The sequence below is a fragment of the Lytechinus pictus genome, chromosome 12, assembly GCF_037042905.1.
Source record: "Lytechinus pictus isolate F3 Inbred chromosome 12, Lp3.0, whole genome shotgun sequence".
NCBI classification, from domain to species: Eukaryota; Metazoa; Echinodermata; class Echinoidea; order Temnopleuroida; family Toxopneustidae; genus Lytechinus; species Lytechinus pictus.
The window spans coordinates 503,056-528,656 of record NC_087256.1 but is presented as its reverse complement, the minus strand read 5'-3'; the positions used below and the strand labels follow the sequence as shown (position 1 = coordinate 528,656).

Genomic DNA, 25,601 nt, shown 5'->3' with positions numbered 1-25,601 from the left:
GATTTCAAGTTCAAAATTGCAAAAGCTCCCTACCGTGGGAGGGGGGACACCCACACCCTCCCCCCGCTCGGTCGCTTCGCTCCCTCGCTCGGGCGCTTCGCGCCCTCACTAGCGTTGGCAGCCCAATCATCCCCCCCAGGTGTACGAACCTGTCTACGCCACTGTTCATCACTATCCTCATTGTCATCATCAACATGGTCTACATCATCAAAATCAAAATTTTAATTTCTATTTTAAATACTATATAAGCACTTTTAATCATTATAGTTATATTTTCTCACCTGCTGTTCCAGCATAATCACCGATTTCAATCTGATAGTTGGTTTCCTCACCACCCACTTGGAATGTAGTGAATGTAGCATAATATGAACCGCTCGGATGGACTAATTCTATCAGAAGACCGCATTTGACTGATGACGTCATCTGATGGACATACTCCAGTCCAATCCACGATTCTGTTTCATCTGAGAAACCTGCCACATATTCCTTCCATGATCGTGAAAAGTCTAGACTCCCGCTACTACGAGATTGCATTACCTGTAAATAACGATTTTATTTATCAACCACTCGCCATAATTCATTACAGGATGAATCGTTGAAATGCGATTCCTAACGAAAAAAAATCCATATTTTATATTGTTCGAAACAGAGATCTTTCGAAAATTTGTATTGCCCAATCGATCGTGGTTAACACGATTCTTTTTATTGTCAATTTATTTCATTAGAACCACTATACATAAATTTAGATCTTGAACAAAGATGATATGAAATGAAGTCACAATTTGTAAGCAATTCAGTAAAGGTCAACTTAAAAAAAGTCTGCCGTGTTGCCATTTCTCTCCCCTTAATGACAAATGATATGTAGTTGTGGATGTCCAAATGATAAAGTGACAAATGAAGGCCTAGCAAGGACATTGTTATCATGTTCATATAGAGGTAAATATTAAGAAGATAATAAAGATCCATTATTGGTCTAACAAAATGATCAAAGAATCGGAAAATAGAAATTGCAGACTATGAACATACCACATCAGTAGGATATTCGACCGCAGTTGTTGTTGGCTGTGTTGTTGAGGCTGTAGTCGTTGGTTGGGTGGTTGTAGTGACTGTAGTAGGTGCCTGTGTAGTTGTGGCAGCAGTTGTCGTTGTGGGTAATGTAGTAGTTGTAGGTTGTGTTGTAGTGACTGTAGTAGGTGCCTGTGTAGTTGTGGCAGTAGTTGTCGTTGTGGGTAATGTAGTAGTTGTAGGTTGTGTTGTAGTGACTGTAGTAGGTGCTTGTGTAGTTGTGGCAGTAGTTGTCGTTGTGGGTAATGTAGTAGTTGTAGGTTGTGTTGTAGTGACTGTAGTAGGTGCCTGTGTAGTTGTGGCAGCAGTTGTCGTTGTGGGTAATGTAGTAGTTGTAGGTTGTGTTGTAGTGACTGTAGTAGGTGCCTGTGAAGTTGTGGCAGCAGTCGTCGTGGGTAATGTAGTAGTTAAAGGTTGTGTTGTAGTGACTGTAGTAGGTGCCTGTGTAGTTGTGGCAGTAGTTGTCGTTGTGGGTAATGTAGTAGTTGTAGGTTGTGTTGTAGTGACTGTAGTTGTTGCCTGCGTAGTTGCGGCAGCCGTTGTCGTTGTGGATAATGTGGTAGCGGCCGTAGTTAAAGCTGGTGGAGTTGTATTGACTGTGGTTGTTGACGGCTTAGTTGTCGCATCAACTGTTGTGGTAGGTTTTGTTGTTGTGGAAGCGGTTGTAGAAGTCTGTACAATGGTCATGATAAAATAGTAATAATAATTATAATCAAAATAATGATAATAATGATATTAATAATAATAATATTAATAATAATAATTTTAATAATAGTGATAATACGATTTATCATGCATTCATATCCGTAGAATGACCAATGCGCTGATTGCAATTGGTTGATTAGCATGTTTATTCATGAATACTAATAAAAAAAGCATCTTAGGGGTCATCAGATTTCAGAAAAAACACATAGCGTTGGTAACTATAGAGACTCGATATAATATGCTTAAATTTTAAAAAAATTAGTTTTAAACAAACAATATGAACTAAACCTATAAAAATGCTTTGAAGGTTAGCCCTCTACCATACAATTTAAAAAAAAACTCTTCATCATTGCAGACATGATAGACCCACCCCGATTTTTTTTTCAGATACTGTTATTACAAGAAATATACTCGATGTGTGGAATTTGTTTAATGGAGAAACTTCCTTGTAATTAACTCAGTCGCTTCGCTCTCTCATTTCTATAAATACATACATATATTACTTCGCATATTCTTGCACCCTAATATCCTATAGGAAAATAATCCTGCATATACAGACATGCAAGTAATGTATGAAATAAAAACTATGCTTTAAAATATATGGAACAAAAATCACTTGAGGCTCTTTAAATTCTGTTAATTTACACCTGGAATGTTTAGTTTGTATGTTATAGGCAAACGTTTATTTTCATATAAGTATATATAAGTCATTTGTATTTTCTTAATCATACATTACTTATTGTGAATATTTTGGTTTGTACACTTTGAAATAAAAAGGATCAATAAAGCACAAAATACAAACACGCAACAAAGATTGACGAAGTATTTCAGGCTGTGTGGATTCTGTATTTAAAAGCTGTTAATTTCACGTAGCAACTAGACGAAATCAATAGTTTTTTTTTACCTGTCCATCTATTCGACTCAAATAAACCACGCTCTCCTGTTTAACCAGGTCCTGTGGATACTGGTCAGATGTAGCCGAGTTGATACCACATTTTCGCTCTAATTTATGATAATTCATTGACAGACATTCGCTATTGTCTGAGCAAATCAAAGCGCATTTTAACAAAGAAATGCTTAGTTTTTCCTCGACGACATGACCCGTTAGGATGCTGTCTGTTTCTTTAGTCGCAAAGCGATAGGATCTTTTAATTATTCCACAGCTGAAATCAAATAAAGACAGCAAGAGGAGAAAGAAATAAGCACCCAAATTTCCAGTCATCTTGGGCGTATTAAATCCTCCAATTCCCTCCTGATAAACCTAATTCAAGACATCTTAAATTTGTGTTTTAAACAAATTAATGTGGGGTTTCTCTGCTTAAAGGAAAAAAAAACTACTTTGCTTTCAGAGTATTATCCAGCAGCGGCTCAGTATACAGTTTGTGGTATTGTAGATTTTCTTTCTCACTTAGCCAGTTTCTTGAAACTTAGATATTACGAAAAAATAATTCCTCTTCATATCCAGAGTGATCAATATAGGCTCAGGTAAATAACGATCAAATACCATTCAAGAGACAATAATTATATGATTATCAAGTAGCTCTATTAGAGAATGCGCTTTTTGTCGGTATGATATATCCAAGATTACTTCCATGATAATGATTTGAATGATGAAAAAGTATCAACGCGAATGTACAAATTATAACCGAGATGAGCTAAGTGACAAACTGTTGATGTAAAACCAGAATCTTGAAGCGATGAAATGAGGCAGATCATAATTCACGGTATAACGCTGTATTGTGGCTATATATAGGTTCACGTGATTCTACTCATAAACAAATTATGCCAATATTGGATGCTCTTGAAAAATAAATGGCTCTCCCCATATTGGGTATGGGATCGATCCGGCTCTCGATAATCCGCTCAAATTTGTTTGTTGTGCTTATTCAGTAATTTGAGCGATTAAAACTGCTTATCATGACCTTTCCCCCTTTTCCACAGCAATAATTACATCGATTATTTTCTTATTTGTATCATTAATTTGGTCCAAGGACTGTCCAGCTTCACGCCACGCCATCAATTACATGCCAATGCTCGCCTCATATAACATACATATGTTGACTACCGATTTTTGTTTTTATTTAATTGCCTTTTGTTTTCCCACGAAAGTATGTAAGCAACGGCAGCACCAGGGTAGAGGTTAGCTAGGTCACCAGCACGTATCTCGTTCAATTGAATACAATCATCTGTCGGTTTAGAATAAGTTCCCATAATTTACTCATTGAAACTTGAAGTCATAGGGCCTTTTCACACGTGAATCTTGAATCATCATTGAAATGATTAGATAATTGCAATTCGTCTTTAGAATCATCGGACTTTCACACGCTCACTCGAAAACTGTGATTTGAATTCGAATTCCCGAGCGAAGGCGATATGTCCTTGGTGACTTATCAATCAAAGCACGGCATCGCAAATACAAACTACGATGAGTGCATGACATTTGTATTATCTACGGAAGTGCTTGAAAGGTCACGTAAAAAGCTGTTTTGGAGGTCAACCCCTTCACACGCAAAATTCGTACGTAATTTGAGTGATACTTAACTGGAATTCACCACCGGAGTAGAATTTGATTTCGTGAATGTGATTAGCGTTCGTGAATCTAATCATGTTCTAATTTGGTTTCACATGTGCTAAATATTTTTCACTGGAATCATCATTCAAATTACGATTTTTTTACCGTGTGAAAGGGCGGATAGACGCCCTGATAAAATACCCTCGCATTTAAAGAACGTGCACTAATTGTTATTCAGGAAGGGTTTGGGATGAATATCACACGATAATTGAATGGAATGTACACACAACTGAAAGGGGGTATTTTTTACAAAATAGCTGAAATGTATCAGCAGTTTAAATAGCGATGAAGACAAATTCATATACATATTTATATACAAAATTTATATAACTTGATAATGAAAACATAATTGATAATTTCTGTAAATTCATCACAGCCATTTTAAATAAGAGAGGGGAGTTCTAACATCAACCAAAATTTCTTTTATCATTCAGGCTATTTAAAATCCAATGTATACCAAAGATATATCTCTATTATAGATTGTATATACATTGAAGTTACTTTCTGATCTGTGTTTGATAAATAGATATACTTGTATAAAATTATGTTTCATTATTATTATGTTTCTTTATTTTGCATTATGCTATGTTTTCTCTATGTTAGATTTCAATACGTTATCTATCTTTATATATAGATGTATATAATTATGTATATCAATTGGAAATCTATGGAAAATGTATTGATATGTTACTGATCTAAGCGACACACTGTTATAAATATTTTTGTTTATGTTATCATTGTAAATATTGTAAAAAAAAAATTTCATGTCAAATGAATGAAGTTTGTTAATAAATTCAAACAATAAAACAACATCATGATCATGATGTGAAGGCATGAAAATGGCTTACATCGTCTACATCATTCTCCCTTTCAGAACACTACCAATCGACGTGACTCCGGAAACGTTGCTATGTGCATGTACATGTTCATGGATGGCCTATTTTTGAAAGCTCTAAATTGCTGACATTAATTACCTAGTAATGTAGTAATAATTGATGTGTATTATTGTATACCGAGAGCAGAGTCGAGTGTCGGGCTGCTTCATATCACAAGCTATTAATAAAAATTGAATTTTCTTTGAAAAAAGGGTCAAATTTCATGTACAGGTTATATTTAAAAAATAACACGAAACAATATCTTCCTTGTTTTTTTTAACAGAATCATCGCAAATTAAAATATATGGAAATATGTACCGTTACGTATTATACATACATACATACACACACACCCTCGCATCCACACACCCTCACACACACGCACACACACCCTCACACACACACACAAACACCCTCAGGGTAGATAAAGGTAGATAGCTCTTGGGTACCTTGATCAATGCAACGCCTGCAATTCTTCTTTTCATTCACTTTTTCCACAATTATGTATATATAATATACACTCGGCAAAAAAAGTTCTTGGACACTTAGAAAACTTAAACTATTTCATATATACACAACAAAAAAAGTAAGTCCCCCCTAAATCAAATTGCTGTAACTTTTGAACGGAATTATTTTGAGATATGATATTCCGTAGGTGGTTTTCTACACTCATTAAGCAACTCCTGGGGAAAAATAAGATTGATCGGTTGAGTCATGCATGAGTAATTAAAGATTGAATTAAAAATGACAATTTGCGAAAGTCACAAGAGTCGTTTTTCAGATTGTGCAAATACAAAGTTGGGCAAATGTTGTCTTTAGGTGAATTTTATGGTATTATGCTGTTTTACTATCCATCATTTAGCCACTCCACACACAATTTTGATATCAATGTTCATGGTTGAGTGAGCACAATGTATTGCAGGGGCCGCGGAAGCGGGGAGGGGGGGGGGTGGGGGTGGGCGGGGAGCTTCAGCCCCCCACTTTTTTCCAAAAGCATCTAAAAAATGTAAAAATAACCATACGATTGTGATTTTTTGCATGGTCAGCCCCCCCCCACTTTGAAAACCCTTCCCCGGCCGCTATATTGTGACGTATCATCATAGGGGTTTATGGTAGTATCCTCTGCAACTTGTTAGTTCATGTTAGAATTTGAAAATGTTGGTGGCTCCCCCGATTATAGGCCCCTCCCCCATTTTAAAATTCTGGACCCACCACTGATTTGTCCATAAATTAAACTGATCATGAGAAATTGTTAGGAAAAGAATACATTTATGCAGTATAAAGAGTATTCATTCCTAAGTTTTCGAATGTGCTCGCTCAACCATGAAAATGTTTAAAGTTCGGAAAGTGTGTGGTGATAGAAATGATGGATGATAAAAACAATAGCAATTAAAGTCTTATTTGAAACCGAATTTGCCCCCAATATTCACTTTATTACCCTTTAAAATGAGTCTGTGACATTGAAAATACAAATTTTCCCACTTTGATGCGTGCTCACTCATCCATAAATAAACAAATCGATTTCATTTTTGCACAGAATTCTGCCCATAGGTTGATAAACATTACTGCCAAATGACATTGCTAAAGACAGCCGTGAAAAAAAGTTCCACCATATTGAATAAGGGGTTACTTATTCTTAAACATGTGCATCCATAATGTACACAAGTCTATGAGAGACGAAGTCAAAATTTTAACAAATATGAAATGAGGGTTTGTTTCATAAATGGTTTTTGTTACTTCTGCCAATAGTTATTTCATGAAACTTCGTACATGGCTTCAGAGTAACACTATCCAAAAGGCGCGCACACCAAAATAACCATTCAATACTACACAGAGTGGGGCCAAGGCCTTGAACTTTCTTCTCATTTGCATAATTTTCGAATATTGTGTGCTCAACGATGCATTAAACAGCGGGATTTTCATAAAAATCAAATCAAATGAACTATGCAAGGAGGTTTGTGACAGATATCCATAGTAACAAATTGCATTTTTTCCAATAACGTAAAAAAGAGCTAATCGCATTCCACATGTTCATTCAAGCGTGGATATTTAATTAAACGCCTTTGAATCACTGAAGCATGTTAATTGGTCATGAACATAACGAAAAAGTTGAGAAAAGATCATTTTAAGTTCCCAAAATGAACCAATACTTGCCTATTATATTTGAAAATCGTATTTTTTGTTTTCAATAAATGTTCATTGAACCGTGAAACGATGAATATTGTTGAAGAAACTCTTCCAAAAATAACTGTCATCATATTCTATCATTTTTATTGATATAAATCTGTAAAAAATCAAATTATAGCAAATTTGGACTTGTGTTTATTCAACCGTGAAATTTAGCAAAAAAAGTTGTATCGTCTTTTAGAGAGTACCTTTTACAAGCCTTCTGACTATTTTTTATGATGAGAATGTGGAATTAGTTCCAATAAAATGGAATCAAAGTCATGATATTTGGCTTGTGACTTTTGAAAAGTGACATTTTTGCCTTCTGACGGTGCTCACTGAAGCATGAAGTGAAATACGTCCATAACGTTTACTCAGAGGGTAGCTTATAAAATTACCTACAGGCTCATGTAAAAATATATTAAAAACTCGCATTGGTTCGGAAATTATTGATGTTTGTTTAAGGGGGGACTTACTTTTTTTGTTGTGTATAGATATCTCATTAAAGGCAAATTATTGTATGTCAACATGACCAGACAATATTCCTCTTCCAGTATGACATGACATTTTCATAACAGTCATGCATGGGCGGTTAAATGCTTAAAACAATAGAAATGTCAGTAAAAGAAAATTGCAAGAAATGGACCATTAAAAAGCTAATGATCATGGCCATCCTGTAGGCATACATTCAACAATTTCAACAGGGGGTTGTCCCCATCGAGCGAACATTGTCCAAAGATTTCTGTATGACCACAATGTTCAGCGCTTGGATCCATGGCCCGCTTGTTCACCAGACATGAACCCGATTGAACACTCTTGGGATCAGCTAGGAAAATCGGTCAATTAAATAATTCAACCACGAGACACTCTTAAAGATGTCCGGCGTTATCTCCTGGAAGAATGGGACAAAATCACCCCAGAGCAGATTCGCCGACTTATGACAAGCATGCGACGTCGAAGTGCTGCACTCATTCAGAGCCAGGGTGGACAAACGAGATATTGAATTTTCTTTTGCTTATCGACTTACTTTGACTTAAAATTCCAGTGGAATAGTGATGCATCCAAGGTGGATAACTTTCTCTTCTCTTTTAGAGTGGTATTTGACTTTAAGTTTGCTTTTATAATTTAATGGATATTTATGCCACATAAACTTTCACAACTGAAAGAATGACTGATCGTTTTATTGCAATTTTCTTTTACTGACATTGCTATTGTTTAATGCCTGTATAAACCAGCCATGCACTGACTGATCCATTTCTTGCAATTTTCTTTTACTGACATTGCTATTGTTTAAAGCATTTAACCGCCCATGCATGACTGTTAACATGAAAATGTCATGTCATACTGGAAGAGGAATATTGTCTGGTCATGTTGACATACAATAATTTGCCTTTAATCAAATATCTATATGAAATATTTTAAGTTTTCTAAGTGTCCAAGAACTTTTTATGCCGAGTGTATATACATATTTTTTATAACTGAAATAAAGTTTAATTATAATAGATTATTCATGCAAAGGTAAAAAAAGATATTGTAATAGACACCTATAAGAAAGGACAGGGAGGAAATTATCGAAAATAAATCAGAAATCAAATTAGAAGAAAGATAATGAAACGATACAGAGATAAAAAAAGTAATTTATATTACAGTAGCTGGTTCAATCACACAATGAAGACTCCGCCGTATAAATGTTGTTAGCGTGTTTGGTGCATTAATTTGAGACAGGATTTGAGACCAGTTGCTGGTTCAATCACACAATGAAGACTCCGCCGTATAAATGTTGTTAGCGTGTTTGGTGCATTAATTTGAGACAGGATTTGAGACCAGTTGCTGGTTCAATCACACAATGAAGACTCCGCCGTATAAATGTTGTTAGCGTGTTTGGTGCATTAATTTGAGACAGGATTTGAGACCAGTTGCTGGTTCAATCACACAATGAAGACTCCGCCGTATAAATGTTGTTAGCGTGTTTGGTGCATTAATTTGAGACAGGATGGGAAGGGATATGACCCAAGAAAAGGCAACTTAAAAACAAAATAAGGCAAGATAAACATGACGAGTTTGACAAGTTAGACAAGTCAGGGCAAATAGACAGAAAACATTTGGGTGATAAAAAAATTAATAAAAGAAGAAGGCGGGCAGGGCCCTGTGAATGATTTTTTTTAACAGGGGGTGCTGATTTAAATTTGACAAGCAAAAAAAAAAAAAAAGGTTCTCACCTGCATCTCCCAATCAGGAGGGGAGATCTGCGGGTCACAGTGATTCAGTTTGCTCTTTTGCCTCCCAGGCACAGGTGACGCTAAACGAATAATAATAATAATGATGATGATGATGATAATACAAATAATAATAATAACAATAATAATAATAATAATAATCGTAATAATAATAATAACAATGATAGAAATTATAATAATGTTAGAATAATAAATATAATAATCATCATCATAATAATCATCCTAATGAGAGAAAGGAAAGGTCAGTTGAATAAACTTTCCCATGAGGTTACTCCGAAGTCCGAACTGCATGGTCTATTGTTCTAATTACTCTAACAGGAGGAGCTTCCAAAGGTTATCAAAATAGAAACTAAGCTTAATAACAATGTATAAACCGTGAATCAACAACGACAGCAAAAACTTTGTTCAGTCAAACCTGTCTAACATGTATAAAGCCAGGGTTATACACCAAAACCGATTTCTCCCGTATAAATTCGGACCGATTCTGCCTGAATATGGCCCGACTCGGATGAATTCTGTGGATTCGTCATAATATATGATTCGGGGATCTCCTCGAATCAGAGTACCCCTATTCGGGAGTATTCTGTTCTCCCCGAATGCGAGAAAATTCCGGAGGGATTCAGCTCGTTTTGAAATGTTTAAAACCAGCGGAGCCGAACACTTTCCAAAATCCAAAATACTCCCGAATGTGACCATGACAAATTTCATTAGGGATGTATATTCGAATGAAATTCGGTTAGATTCTTGGAGGTATTTGAATTATTCTGGGTAGTCAATTCTTGGCGATTCTGCTCTGATTTGGGACCTATTCCGGACCTATTCGTCTCTGATTAGGGTAGCTGATTCTGATCCGTCGTAACCCTATATAGGAACTTCATGTGTCTCTGTCTAAAGTGGCCACCGGTCTTATGCGGCCAGTGGCCACTCATTTTGCATCCCTCCATCGATAGCAGACCTTAAATAAGTGGCCACTGAAAATAGGCTTCACCAAAACGTTTGACTCCGGCAATGGTTAGTTATTCCTTACTCTTGCAGCTGCATTAGACACGAATCTTACTCTAAAATAACGATTATATAATCAACATCACCTTGATGGATTGAGATATACACTATGTAATAATAAAAAAGAAAACACTTGAAATCTTTAAAAACGTATGTCCAATACATTGCATGGTATCTACAATACATGGTAAATCCAAGATGGTTGCCTACTTGTCTATAGTGGCCAATTTTGCTGTTTCAATTCAGTGGCCACTATACACAGGTTTGACTTTACTTAACAGGGGCACTGTATAACTTTTCCAATGCAGCGTGTCATTAAAGTTGTCATGCAGTAACAACAAATTCGATGACGGTTGCCATAGTAACAGTTTGTGACCAGTGCTTCTTAGCCAATCAACAGCCTCAAAATAAGTCAGCCCAGGAAGTTTTGTCAGCCTAAAACATCCCCATTGTTTGAAATAAATTTGAACTATCATTGAAAAATATATGATTATTGAAATATCATTTTTTATTTGTCAATGACTAAAAAAAAATACATTCTCTTTTAATTTTCTAAATGAAATAAAAATTGCGTATCGAAAATCATCTGAAATTGACAGAGATATCTGCCAAAGCCCTCAAAAGGCAGATTTTTTTGGGTGAAAATTGGTTAGTCGGAAGGTAAAAGACCATCGACAAAATTTTCAGAACTAGTCTATGTTTTCTAAAATTTTGTTAGTGATTTTCTTCGACAAATTTTCATGAAATGGAATTTAGTCAGTGGTAGTAAAACAGTTGGTGAAAATGAAACAAGTCGGATAAATTGTTATTCCTATGAAACTTGAAAATCAATAAAGACTTTAAAAAAGAAATACAAATAAGTCGGTGAAAAGTACCACGGACTAATTATTGTTTGGTGATGAAACACATCCTGGTTTTAGTTCTAACAAGTGGAACGCCTCTGGCAGTCTCGCCTGCATTAAGCAATTTGATAAAGTAGCAGTGATGACTTTGAAAACAGCTATTGAATAATTATTCACAAAAGACAACATTCATATGATAATAAGACATTATGTCCATTGACCCAAAATGACCTTTGACCATGATATGTGATCTAAGATGTGTGCAAAAACAATCATTTATACTTGATTACCCTTATGTTTATGTTTCATGAACTAGATCCATAAAACTAATACTAAATAGGTTCATTATTGCGGATTGAAATAATCGCTAGAGGGTATTCATTTGTCTCGCAATCTACTGTGGTCAACAAGGAAATTCGTGATCACTCACGCAAAAAGTGTTCACTGGCTTTCTAGGAAATTCGTGATCACTCTCGCAAAAAGTGTTCACTAGCTTACAAGTTCACGAGCTTTCGAGTGCCGCTGCAACTCTTTATCAAGTGACGAAAATTATCTGATGACGTACTCTATTTATACTAATCTCCAGGACCGTACGTCATCAGATAATTTTCGTCACTTGATAAAGAGTTGCAGCGGCACTCGAAAGCTCGTGAACTTGTAAGCTAGTGAACACTTTTTGCGAGAGTGATCACGAATTTCCTAGAAAGCCAGTGAACACTTTTTGCGAGAGTGATCACGAATTTCCTTGTTGACCACAGTAGATTGCGAGACAAATGAATACCCTCTAGCGATTAGATCCATAAACTTTCTAAGTTATGATGCCAATTCAACAAATACCCCCAACATGACCAAAGTTCATTGACCCTAAATGAAGTTTGACCTCAGTCATGTGACCGGAAACTCACACAGGATGTTCAGTGATACTTGATTACTCTTATGTCTAAGTTTTCTGAACAAGATCTATAAACATTGATAATTCAACAAATACCTTGTCTGATGGTAAGTCTGCGAATCGAACGTAGAAAACGAGATGAGTGCCGAAAGTTCATTGACCCTATTTAATAACCTTTGAACTTATTCCTATGACCTGAAACTCAGGTAGAATGTTCAGTAATACTTCATTACCCTTATTGTGTAGTTCTATGAACTAGGTCCATATACTTTCTAAGTTATGATGACATTTCAAAAACGTAACCATAGGTTAAGATTTCGGTATTGATTCCCCCACTATATATGGTCAAACTTTATTGAACCTAAATGACCCAAAGGAAGAACAGCAGTATTTTGTAAATACAGCTGAATTGGGTGATCCTCCGTTATTGTATATATCTCTCTTGTATATTGTATATATATATATTTATTTATCTGATTTCGGAAATAAAACAAACAACCAAACCCCTGACCTTGGTCATGTGACCCAAAACCAATACAGAATGTTCAGTAATACTTGATTACCCTTATGTACAAGTTTAATGAACTAGGTCCATTTAAGGTATGATGTCACTTCTAAGACATGATGTCAGCTTTGTATTAATTGATTACTGAATTTTGTAATTATTGCACTGGCTTTCAATTAATTATATAGTAATTTGTTTTGAGCGATTTGTGGCAAATAATGATTAATCTATTTACTACTTTCAACGGAAACAATGTATGATTAATTCAACAACTCCCTTCAATTTATTAAACTTTAATCGCCTTTTCTATTTGATCTATCTATATCGACCCAACATTGTTATAATATCAACGATTTTTCTTAAGTCTACGAGGTCTAATACATGTATTATTTTGAATTCGTAGGCCTGCAATGAAATAAATTATTTTATGATTTTAACTGTTTTTGAAATAAGCTCTAAGTTTACCGCCTGACAAGCGGCCCTCTAAGTGCAGCCTTAAAAAGCTTTAAGCTCAATTACGTGCCTTGCTACAAAAGCATCGTAGTTTCTGATTGAAGTTCTGCCCTAATTTTCCTGGAACCTACTGCGACAGGGTGAAAATACTTCAGTAAGAGTTTCAGAAATGTGACTATTTGTTCATATTCCTGTCATTATTTCGTTATTGAACGGAGCTAAAGAACGCATGGTCGGAAAAGCAGAAATACGAAAGAGTAGAAAGTACTGTACTGACTAGAAGAGTGAGAATACGGAAAATAATGAATTTTCCGAGTTACTGAGATTACTAAGAATACTGAAAATGCTGAAATTACTAAAAAATACTGAGGCGAGTGTGGATACTGAGATACTGAAATAACTGAATATTGGAATGACGGAGTCTCGGAGATAGTAAAAATAAGAAAATAATGGAAAGAGGTATAGAATTACTGGATAGACGAGCTTAATAAGTGAGAAGCACTGTGTATGGTCTTCCTGGTATAACAAGAAAATCATGCAGGGTATTCAGTCTTCAACATGGTTGTGCAGTTCAATGAGATGTAATCTCGCCTTGTAATCAGAGGGTCGTGTGTTCGAATCCCACCATGGCCTAGCATCCTTTGGCAAGGCGTTAATCCACACTTTGCCACTCTCCACCCAGGTGTTAAATGGGTACCCGGTAGGATGTGAAAGCCTATGTAGTATGCCTAGCAATTGAGTCTTGGAACTCTTGTTGGAATGCTCCCCAGGGAGTGGAGAAGGTGCATTCATTGTATGCGGGCATGCAAATATCCGATGACCGGGGTAATAATATGTCTGTAAAGCGCTTAGAGACGTCGTTCCGATGTATTAAGCGCTAGTCAGAAGTGCAAAAGACCCCCCCTCCTCGGGGGGGGGGGGGGGGCACTTCCATTGACGAGTAGATACCATGCGTGACCTTAAAAAAACCTACATAAAAGGATATCTTTTTCAAGATATGGCACGTTACGTACGTAAAATAAATAAGGGTGTCAAAAACACTAAAATAATGAAAAACAGGGTATACATTTCGCTATGAAAACTACGTGTTTACGGTCCAGACTAAAACACTTTATAAAGGATCCACTTTTTACCCCCGAAACACGATACGTGTTTAGGGTCCGATTTAAGCTAGGTGTGTGGGGCCCAATGAAAGTAAAGGTAAAGCCGACGTCTATGACCACGTGAGTGACATAACAATTAAAGGGATGGTCCAGGCTGGAAATGTTCATATCTTAATAAATAGAGTAAAATTCACAGAGCAAAATGCTGAAAATTTGATCGAAATCAGATAAAAAATAACAAAGTTATTGAATTTTAAAGATTTGCATTATTCCGGTGAAACAGTTCTAGGGCATGTCTTTATGAATATTCATTAGGTGGGCTAATGATGTCATATCCCCATTTGTTCTTTTGTATTTTATTATAGGAAATCAGGTTTATTAATAGATTTTCTACCAAGAACTAAAACAATTGGATTGACAACTGATTGAGTGCATTAGTTATTTATTGCCGCAGCTTATATGGAGACACATCATTTACACATGTGTGGAAAAATGAAACATTTATGATTTCATGTAATAACATAAAAAAGTAGAGATGTGACATCATCAGCCCACCTAATGAATATTCATGACGATGTGCATATTTACTGTTTTCACAAAATATTGATAAACTCTAAAATTCAATAACTTCATTATTATTTTGTTATCCGATTTTGATGAAATTTTTAGCATTTTGGCTGTGAAGTTTACTCTATTTATTTAGATATAAATATTTTCAGCCCGGACCATCCCTTTAAGATATCGTTGTGTACTTGTTTAAGGTGTCAATTCAGGGAATACTTGTCAAGGGTACCGTTTTGTTTCCAATACTTGTTAAGGTTAGGGTTTCACACGCCAATACTTGTTAAGGGGTGGCACTTTCAAAACATGGAAAATACTTGTGTAGGGCGCTTTTCGAAACCCCATGGTCAAGCATGTACACTCGTCAATGGAAGTGCCCCCCCCCCCCCCCCGGGCACAAGACAGACTTTTTTTACAATCGATATTCTTTTATTCTATTGGTCTAACCTAACAATGTTCCGGCCTCGATTAGAATAGAAAGCCATGCACGCGTGGCAGCATGGAGGAGAATTCTATTGACTTTGACTAAAGGATATACCGCGCCCCGGTGTACCCATTCACTGCAGTCGTCTAGCTACATGCAGCTGCATGGAATAAAATACAGACACACTGACATATCTTGGAATAATAACACCGTTGAAAGTCTTGCTCTTGTGATTTAAATATCAATGTAGTTGACGTTTTCATGACCTGTTACTATCTTAACAAGTACTACAGAATAATAATTCATTATTCCGATATCCAGAACATTTTTTTTATTTGAAAAGTGCATCGCGTTCACACGCTTTTAAACGGAGGACCTGCATGCGACCACGGACATGATGCGACACACAGCACACTCTTCATATGAAAATATTATATTGGTATTACGCTCTCCGACAAATGACCTTTGCGAACTTGATGTCGAACTCTGTTTCAGTTTCATCCAACATCAAGTATCCATGGTGACTGGGCACTTGTGAGGGTATCCTGATACTGGACGATTGTGCTTGCACCCCGTGTTGAAAACCAGGTAAGTCATATCAACTCATAGAGCCCTGCGCATGGAGACAATTTCAAACAGGGGATCTTGCATGGATGGGTTCTATGACTTGGCGCGACAATTAATAGACAAGTTTGGAGTTACCTCTTATTGGCAATTTCGGTCAAATGACCTTTCATTTCTTTCATTATGATAGGCAGATTTCAAAGAAAGATATTATGTAAGCATGCCTTACATAGCAGCAGGATGCAGAAATTGCATAGTCAGACCAGGTGACTAGAATAGCACACCGATAGCACACCAATGAACACTCTACATGCTCTATGAAGGTATTTGTTGTATTTACTTTGAATGCATTAGCATACGTTGTTTAACAATGTAAGTACTTGGCCAACTGTGTAATACCAGTCGCTATAGTGGACGCATTAAGTTGTTTTTTGTGGATCAAATGAAAAACACAATTCAAAAGAATATATTTGAATAATCATGACCTCAAAGTTGATGCTTGTCACTGAAGTACAAAGACCTTCTTCTGATCATGCGCGGAATCGGGCATAGAACGGAGCTCCGAGCTGGCTTATTGCTCCGCCGCAAACTGCAAACGTTACCAACTCAACCAACTCGTATACCCTATCATAAACCATTGACGTAAAAAGAATGGAGGGACGATAATATGCAAATGTCTTCCAATTTCTAAGGACGTACAAAACGAAGTACACAGGTGCAATGTACCCTTTGGTGGCGAAATATGAAGCCGCCATGCAGTTTCCTGCGAAAACTGAAAAATTATTTGTGTTGAAAATAGATACAGGTTGTTTATATTTTATTTGAGCACAAAACATAGATATTTTACACATGACGAAATATATTGTGTCCTGAAATTGGGCAAAATACTGAATGATAACAGTTTTAAATTGTGATAAAAATAAATAATTTGACAATTTTATAATCAACATTTTACAAAATCCCGCAAACTTCCACCACTATAAAAATATCATTATTAGTTTTTATTCTAATTTGTGATGCTATGTGCCAGAACTGCGGCCAAATGCGGCCAGTCGAATAATTTCAAATCATATTTCAAGAAATATTGCAACATTTATGTTTGCCGTCCCCTGTAAAACGAACACTGCGGCTTATATTATCCGACCAGAGGCAGTGTAAAGTAATTATCGTTACAAAAGCATGTTTCCTTTTGTAAGTCGCATCTAATACCTCGGTCACATTTGCTCTATGGCGGCCGTACGGCGAGTCGAAACCAGCCGTTTCAACATTTTTTGTACTAGCTACATAATAGGTGGTTTGAATAAAAATGAATCAAATTGCCATTTTCGACTCGCCGTACGGTTGCCGTAGGGCAAATGTGACCGTTGTCTACAATCTGCAAGAAATACGCAATGAAATATATTTTAATATTTTTTTATCATTGCGCCATCAAAATGGCTATAAAGGGAAAGTGTTGGATGTTTCTCCATGTCTTAAAGCTCCTTGCCTAAACCTAAACCCAACATAAATCCCTATTGCAACCCCAACCCAATATCTTGGACGATATAAAGCCTAGAGAAATTGTCGCCGGAGCAAATGTCGTTTCAAAGGTGGCTGTGCTTAGAATCAAGTTTTTGGCTCCCAAAGGGGAGGATATTCGGTTCCAATTTCTTCACTTTAAGAATACCAACCTCGTAAACTATAGTTTGTAGTTCCATTAATATGCGAGCATTTCTTTGATCCAATGATAATTTATGCTAGTTTTACCTGCATGTGCGTCGTGGTCTGGTGGCCGGTTATGACTCTCATCTTCCAATCTGAAGTACTTGGGTTCCCAGTAATGGCGTGTTTTCCTTCAGCAAGAAAATTACCCACATTGTACTGCACTCAACCCAGGTGAGGTGAATGGGAACCCGGTAGGAAGAAATTCCTCGAATGCCAGAGCGCCTGTAGGCAGCACGCGGCTATATAGCAGGAGTAATAATAATGATAACATTATTTTAATGCGCAGTTGAGTATATTCATATAGAAATTGCGCAATAAAATGTACAATTATTATTACTATTGTTATTATTAGAAAAGGTGTTGTGACAATAGAAATTACCATGACTACCAAGGCGTATCTGATCACTAAAAGAAGGGACGGTTTCCTTGGTCTTGATTTTTTGTTCGCTGATGCCCTATTTCAGAATATGCCTTCAATCAACATGCTCCATATTTGGAGCAGCAAACTTGAGGAGACGATTTTTGTGATTATGAAATATGATATAATTCGATCCACTCACATATAATGACCTCGTTAACATTGAGAGATACACGATGCATATAAATTATGTTCCACGTATATATGGAATATTAAGGAGAAACTTGAGAAAATTGAATTTTAAATGATAAACAATCAATCACTAAATTGCATCTATATTAAAATATGCATACATTTCCCCAAATAAAACCATGGAACTAAGATAACCACAAGTAAACAAGAACTGCACATCGATTTTCCATGATACCAGTGATTTATTATCTACTACACATGCAATTTAACTGTCGAATCACGAACTGCTTCAGGCCCTTCTCTCAGTGACGATCATAGAACCAAAGTAGACAAAGAATTTATTGAGATGACAATAACAGTCACCTGTTAATGAATTCATTATATAATCGATGAATTTGATTTTGATTCTCGATTTGAAAATTTTCTGGCTAAATGAAAGAAAGAAAGGCCAATTGCATGGCAATGTCCCCAAGTCTGCACTGTAAAAAATGAAGTGCTAATTTACTTACTGTGCTTGTATAGTGACTGCACTACAAGTGCTGATTTAAACTACAAAATCAGCACTCGTAGTGCAGTCACTATATAAATTAGCACTTATTTTTTTACAGTGTGCGCAATCCGGCCTTGTCTGTGTACACCCGTATCTGCGCGATTCTAGTAGGAACATTCACACTTATAATGCATAGACAGATATTCATTACAAAATCCGACTCAAAATGGTGGGAAAATACTGAATTTCAGGCATTTCATGTGACAGCCTCAAAATGCAGCCTTTCTCATTAAAATCCCTGTATCATTTGTAAAGTGAATCGGTGCGCAGACACGGGATACCACCTTTTCGTTCAATCTGAAAATGACTGGCCCTGGTTCTTTTGAAGAAAATTTTATATTTCTCTCAATTTTTTAATGAAATTTTTGGCACACTTACTCATAAGAATATAATGAACATTATCAACTGAAATTTTCTGTGAAATAAAAAAAATCAGGTTAAGTTTTAAGTTAAATTTTGAGGCCCTCATCATACTTCACTTTGTTTTCAAAGGACATTGTGCATATTTCCTGTATAAAATATGAAATGGATGGATTTCCATAGAGTTATTGGATCAATCGTAAATCTTTTTAAGACAGGGCCCTGGTGTGACATCTTCGGCTCATAAATATCACTTATATTGTGCATATAAAACTGTTAATAATTAAGCGAAATCTTAAAATGTCATAAGCGAGAATATAGATGTAGTATGTCTCACGCTTTATTATCAAAAGTTTATGTGTTAATCAAACCCCAAGATAGGATAACATGTCTAAACTTGGCCCAAGTTGGATTTATTCGGGTGATTGCAGTATAACCAAGGAGGTTTCAATGCGATGGAGTAACAGCAAATAAAATCTCTTTGAACAAGGTTAAGAACCGCCAGCAGAAAGTATGTCAGGCATGCACTTTGCTCAACATCTCTTGCCATTGTGTAGACAAAATGATTCCCGCATGACTCCGCAGCTATATAGGTCATACATAAAGGGAAATATGCTTTTGTGATGATAATTACTTTTTCGCCGCATCTTGGTCTGGTTATATGTGTAGTACATAATTCGGAGGCATGCGAAAATAAACTATGCAATGTGTCCTGAAATATGACTCAAATTTGCTCGACTGGGCATGTGCGGGCACTCATCTGGCATATACAGTAATGAATGACAATATTCCACCGACCACATTTGAAATTTTCATTCGCCGCAAACGATCGGAAAAGTGTTAAAATCTGGTTTCAGTAAAGGTCAAATTCTTTCTTTTTTCACTATAATTAAAGGTTAATTGATATAGTCTGGGCAAATATCTCGTCGTAATAGTGCTTGGTTATTGATGTTTTGTCAGGCATTCAAATTTCAGTTTGTTTATTAATATGAAAGATGGAAAATTGATACAAATGAATATTCGTAAAATTTCACCCCTCGGATTTCTTCACTGAAACTGGCGGCTTCGAAGGCGGACATCAAAAGGTCCTTATTGCTGTTCTTTCTTTTGTGCTTCTTTAGAAATGAACATCTGCTTGAATAAATTTGTTGCCTGTTGGAACTCCAGTCATAGAATCTTCTTGGTATAATAAAATAACGTGATAATCTGCCGTTTTTAGTGGCGTATGTGTATGGCGGGGGACAAGTGCCCCCGTTCGACATTTTCAGGGGGTTCCAACATTTAAAAAAAAAATGGAAATAGGAGGAAAATTAAAAACATTCTGATATTTACTACATTTAGCGGTTCCATGACATTTGCTCCGGCGACAACTTCAGCTGGGTGCAACTGTTATTCTAGTCTATTCGACTATTCTTTAGTCGTTTTTTACTAGAAAATAGTTATTTCTGACTAGAATATATGTCAGAATATATTTGTGATTGCCATATCAGTTGCACCCAGCTGACTACTGGTCTAGCCAATTGCCTGATTTGTTTTAAGAGTGTAGCTCTGAAACTGCTTTCACCATCGTCAAAGGTTGGCAGCATTTACATAGGTTAAATATACATTTGAAAAGGAGTGGAATCTCAGTCTGGCAATTTGAGGGGGGGGGGGGCACATAAAGCTACATGAAGCTACTGTGGGTTCAAAATATTCTCCTTTTTTAATATCAGGACCTCACAAGCCTAATTTCTAAAGCGTTCATGATAATATAAAGGTGACAAAATAGATTTAGCATGTATTAAGGATTTAAAAAGTTATTTTTTATCGTCTCTACCGTTGAATGTAAGTTTACTTATTTGTTTGGTTCTTTTTAGTCTAATATTATTGACAAACTTAGAAATTATTGCGTTTTACCTCAGGGATCTAATCTAGGCCCATTATTAATTTTATTGTACATAAATGACTTTCCAAGTTTTAGCAGTATTTTATCATTTATTCTCTTTGCTGACGACACAACAATATTTTTATCTGGTAATGATCCTTTTAATATGAATTTTATATTAAATACTAAAATTGCCACGATGGTTTCTTGCCAATAAACTTTTTATTAATTTCGAAAAAAACAAATTATGTTATTTTCAAAACACACAATAAACATGTTAATAACAGTGCAATACGAATAACAATTGCCAATAAAGCAATAAAGCAGGTTAATCAAGTACAATTCTTAGGAGTAATTCTTGATGAAAATATGACATGGAAATATCATATAGATTACATTTGTAAAAAGATTTCTAGAATAATTTGAGTATTGAACAGAGTAAAAAAAAAATTACCGTAATGATTACGCATCCTTGTAAATATATATAATACCTTGATCTTGCCACATTTGAATTATTGTCTGATTATCTGGGGTGGTTGTGCAGCATATTTATTCCAAAGGATATATGTGATTCAAAAACGTGCAATAAGGGTAATAACAAATTCTTTTTTTAGAGCTCATACACAGATTTTATTTTTTAAGCTAAAATTTTTAAAGCTAAATGAACTTTATGAATCGCAAATTATTTCATTCATGTACAAATATTTCAATTTAAATTCTACTTTTCCATCTTGTTTTAATTAATAGCAGTATAAATAATTATGTAACGAGAAATTCAAACAAATTAAATATACCGTTCTTTCGTTATACGCTTTCTAAATCTACAATTCGTTATAAAGGACCAAACTTGTGGAGTAATTTACCCGATACTTTAAAATTATCTGTTCCATTCTCATCATTGAAACGTAGATTGAAACAAAACCAACTGTCTACTTATAGTTAATAATTCCAACTGCCTAAGGGGGGGGGGGGGGGGGGGGGGTTGATGTCGATATGTTCGTGTCTGGTTTTTTTTGGCTACTATTTTATTTGTGTTTTTAATCGTACCATAATGTATAGTAATAAAGGGAGTCGGCTTTGACAGGTCAATGGCCTTTCTGACTTCCTACATCCGCTACATTTTATTTTCATTTATTTTATATTTCTACAATTTTTTTATTGCTTATACTGTGATTTAAATTCTTTTACTCCTTTGTTGTTGTATACTTGTACATATGTTTGTATGTTTTTAAAGGATGTCAAATAAATGAATTGAAAAAAAAAAATGGGAAGGGGGCACATCTTAATGATCCACCGGCTTTGTAATTCATAGAGTACTATTCTTTTCCTCTGGATACTTGTAGATGATAAACCCAACGAACGTAGAGGGCAGCAACACACGGCAGATCTTGCTGCCCGATACGTTGGTAATGAACAAAACAATAAAAAAAAATATGGTGGTACACACCAAACAAAATTCGATCAGGGAATGTTACCAAACTTCATCATTGGCCGTTTAGAACGGCCAGTCACATTGACCACAACAGAAGCTATCGAAACTAAAATTATCATTGTTTTTTTTACTCATCCTCTTCTATTTGCGCTGCTTAATTAGTGATGGTCAACAAATGGTACTACTTAAAGAAGAATATAATTTTTCTGTAATATTGAATAAAATGTGTTTGATAACATTATAAACTCTTTGTCAATTCGACAAGCCCATTATAAAATGAAACGGACATGTTTCCCACTTTGTCGGAATTTACTTAAATATCATGAACTAATCGTAAATGCTATACACGCAGCCTCCCCTTAGAATATATCTAAAAATGAAAATTAGTTCCAAATCTAATTGAAAAAATGGGATCATTTGGAAAATGAATTTAAAGAAAATTACCCTAAGCGGCGTTAACGGGACTGAATATTCAGATCTAGACTGCACAGTACACCTTCAATTTGAAGCGGTGTATAGCCAATTGTTAATTAGGGGAGTTTGAACTTAATCATTATAACAAAATTGTATAACCATTTTTGTTTCTTTCTACTTTACAGGGTCATGGCTACCGTTCCTCTGAGATTGGTCGTTCTGTCAAGCGGGCTGTTACTTGTGGTCCTGATCAGGGGCTATGTGCAAGCTGAAAATATCCTGATTAATCCGATGATTGGGAAAGGCAGCCATTTTTACCTATCTGCTGCCATTGGGGAAGAACTCATTCATCGGGGCTACAACGTCACTTTTCTTCTTGGAGGTGCTTTTTACGATCAAGCTAGAAACAGCCGCTATGGGGACATGTTTCATTGGGAAGTCTTTCAGCATCCTATACCAAGACAAACAGTCCATGATATGTTTGCAAACCTAACTAAACTCATATCGGGAGGTGGCTTCCAACAGGAAATGAAAATTATGACTGAGTTGATGACGGCTCGCGTAAATGATTGTACTGCTCTTCTTGAAGACAAGTACCTGATTGGACGTCTTCGGTCTGCCAATTTTTCTGCAGTCTTATATGATATGACGTGGGTTTGTGGAGCAATGGTTGGGGAATTACTAAATCTACCAACCTTTGTAGTCTTTCCATTTCCTAATCCTTGTTTGGTAACATCTTCTCAAGGATCACATTTTCACCCAGCCTATGTACCAAACTTGATGACAACTTACTCAAACCAGATGAAATTCAATGAACGAGTTGTAAACTCGTTACTTTATATCCTCGGAGCGTTGATAGGTCATTATTACTATGCTCCTTACAAAGGTTTGACCAAGCGGTTCAATGTATCAGAACCAATGCTTCTTATGGAGAATAGTAAGCTTTGGTTAGTAAATACAGATAGTGTAGGAGAGTTTCCATGTGCCCTAGCTCCGAATGTCATTCCAGTTGGTGGTCTTACCACAAGGTCACCAGAAGAACTGCCTTCTGATATAGATGAATTCATCCAGGGCTCAAATGATGATGGTATTATCATCTGTTCATTCGGATCTTTTCTTATTCTAGACCAGAATAGTCTTCGTTTGATTCGGGTATTTTCAGAGGCGTTCGATAGACTGCCCCAAAGAGTAATATGGCTTTTGAAGGAACCCCCTCCATTTCCGATTCCTGCCAATATCAAGATCTTACCCTGGCTACCTCAGAATGATATCCTTGGCCATCGTAAAACAAGAGCTCTCTTCTTCCACGGGGGTCAGAATAGTTATTATGAGGCCATTTATCACGGGGTACCTGTTGTTGTAATGCCTGTATACGGCGATCAGAAGGATATCGGAGCAAGAGTCGTCAGTCAAAAATTAGGATTAAAATTGGACAAAGATTTGCTTACTGCGGAGATTCTATATGACGCTCTTCATGAGGTAACAACGAACATTACTTATACTAAACGGGCAAAAGAGATGTCTCTTGCTTTCCGAAATCGAGAAATGAAGCCAGCTGAACGAGCTTCGTTTTGGATTGATTACGCAATAAAACATGGTACACATCATCTTGAGATACCTCTACGCCGTTTAAATTTCTTCCAGTACTATCTCATAGATGTCATTTTATTCGTCTTATTGTTTGTGATATTAACTCTCTATGTTTCATTCAAATGCCTCATGTTAGTTCGATCCTTCATTTGTAATTGTCATATAAAATCCAAACTTGACTAGTTTGGAAATATCGTTCCTTTTATTTACTTAACAGGTCAAGATCTTATATATATATCATCTTTATTCGCCAAATAATATACATGTAACATAATATGTGGCACTTCTATAAAAAGAGAGAGAGAAAAAAAAATTGTGCACAATAAATCACAATTAATAAAATATAGGGAGAGAAGATAGATTAAATTGAAGCTAATACATATGTAGGAATTCAACGAACTTACCCACTTCTTCCCTTGTTAACGTGTTGCAGATACTTTCCTGATCTCTTACTGCTATAAGTTCTGTCAGAACATTCACATCCAGTTCTTTACAAGCAGGGACATCACAGTCCTTACTCTTATTACATTCACTGAGAAAATATTGCACCTCATTTAAATTATCACAAAAAGTTGAAAAGGGTTCCTTTTGGCATATTTCAAAACCATTCTTATGAATCCCGACCCAGTCTTAACAATTATGTTATTAAACTTTTGAAATATATATATCTTAAAGCATTCTCAAGAGGTTGACAATCAGACAGTAAAGCTACCAGATCACAATGAGTCATATTATACTCTTTATAAGGACTACATAATTTTCAGAAACACTTTGTCGACCTGTTATCTTATCGTTTTGGAGGATTTGGACTTTAGATTGCCTAAACTTTTGAACTTTTCTACAACCAACTGGGTGGTAAGATGGCGGCTAGTGGGCTTTCCCGAGGTTCATCCTACGCTAGCGCCACGAAAGCAGGCGCACACGAACATGAACGTCACGCTATGAACACGGAAGGTAAGCCTGTTCTCATCAAGCACAGTGATATACCTTTGTCCAAGGACAATGCCGTAACAAGCCAGGAAATGTATAAAGCCCTGACTAAAACATTTTCCTTCACGAAATTGCGTGGCATTCAGAAGATAGGAGGACTTTGGAGGTTATACTTGTCGGATCAGAAAAGTAGAATTGACCTCATATCAAAAGGTCTAGACTTATAAAACTCATGTGTCAC

General features: G+C 36.0%; 2 protein-coding genes across 3 annotated transcripts in view; one reads left to right on the top strand and one right to left on the bottom strand.

The window, feature by feature from the left end:
• The window catches only part of LOC129273131 (hepatitis A virus cellular receptor 1-like), a 21,694-nt gene extending 3,783 nt beyond the window's left edge, over nucleotides 1-17,911 (bottom strand). Inside the window, exons 1-4 of one of the 2 annotated variants that reach the window (XM_064107161.1) lie at nucleotides 17,713-17,911; nucleotides 9,603-9,682; nucleotides 1,027-1,737; nucleotides 282-537 (exon numbers count right to left, since the gene is read on the bottom strand). In XM_064107161.1, coding sequence (XP_063963231.1) covers nucleotides 282-537; nucleotides 1,027-1,737; nucleotides 9,603-9,608 — 973 coding nt within the window. In that variant the 5' untranslated portion in view covers nucleotides 9,609-9,682; nucleotides 17,713-17,911. Of the gene's footprint in view, nucleotides 1-281; nucleotides 538-1,026; nucleotides 1,738-9,602; nucleotides 9,683-16,451; nucleotides 16,575-17,712 lie in introns of those variants that run through there. The other variant, XM_054910173.2, reaches the window with a different exon arrangement.
• LOC129273308 (UDP-glucuronosyltransferase 2C1-like) lies at nucleotides 15,448-25,601 on the top strand. The gene is made up of 2 exons (XM_054910323.2): nucleotides 15,448-15,990; nucleotides 23,026-25,601. The coding sequence occupies exon 2, from the start codon at nucleotides 23,030-23,032 to the stop codon at nucleotides 24,611-24,613; it is 1,584 nt and encodes a 527-aa protein (XP_054766298.2). The 5' UTR covers nucleotides 15,448-15,990; nucleotides 23,026-23,029; the 3' UTR covers nucleotides 24,614-25,601.

Coding starts and splice junctions, on each gene's coding strand:
- LOC129273308 (XM_054910323.2), top strand. CDS start 23,030: ATGGCTACCGTTCCTCTGAGATTGGTCGTTCTGTCAAGCGGGCTGTTA.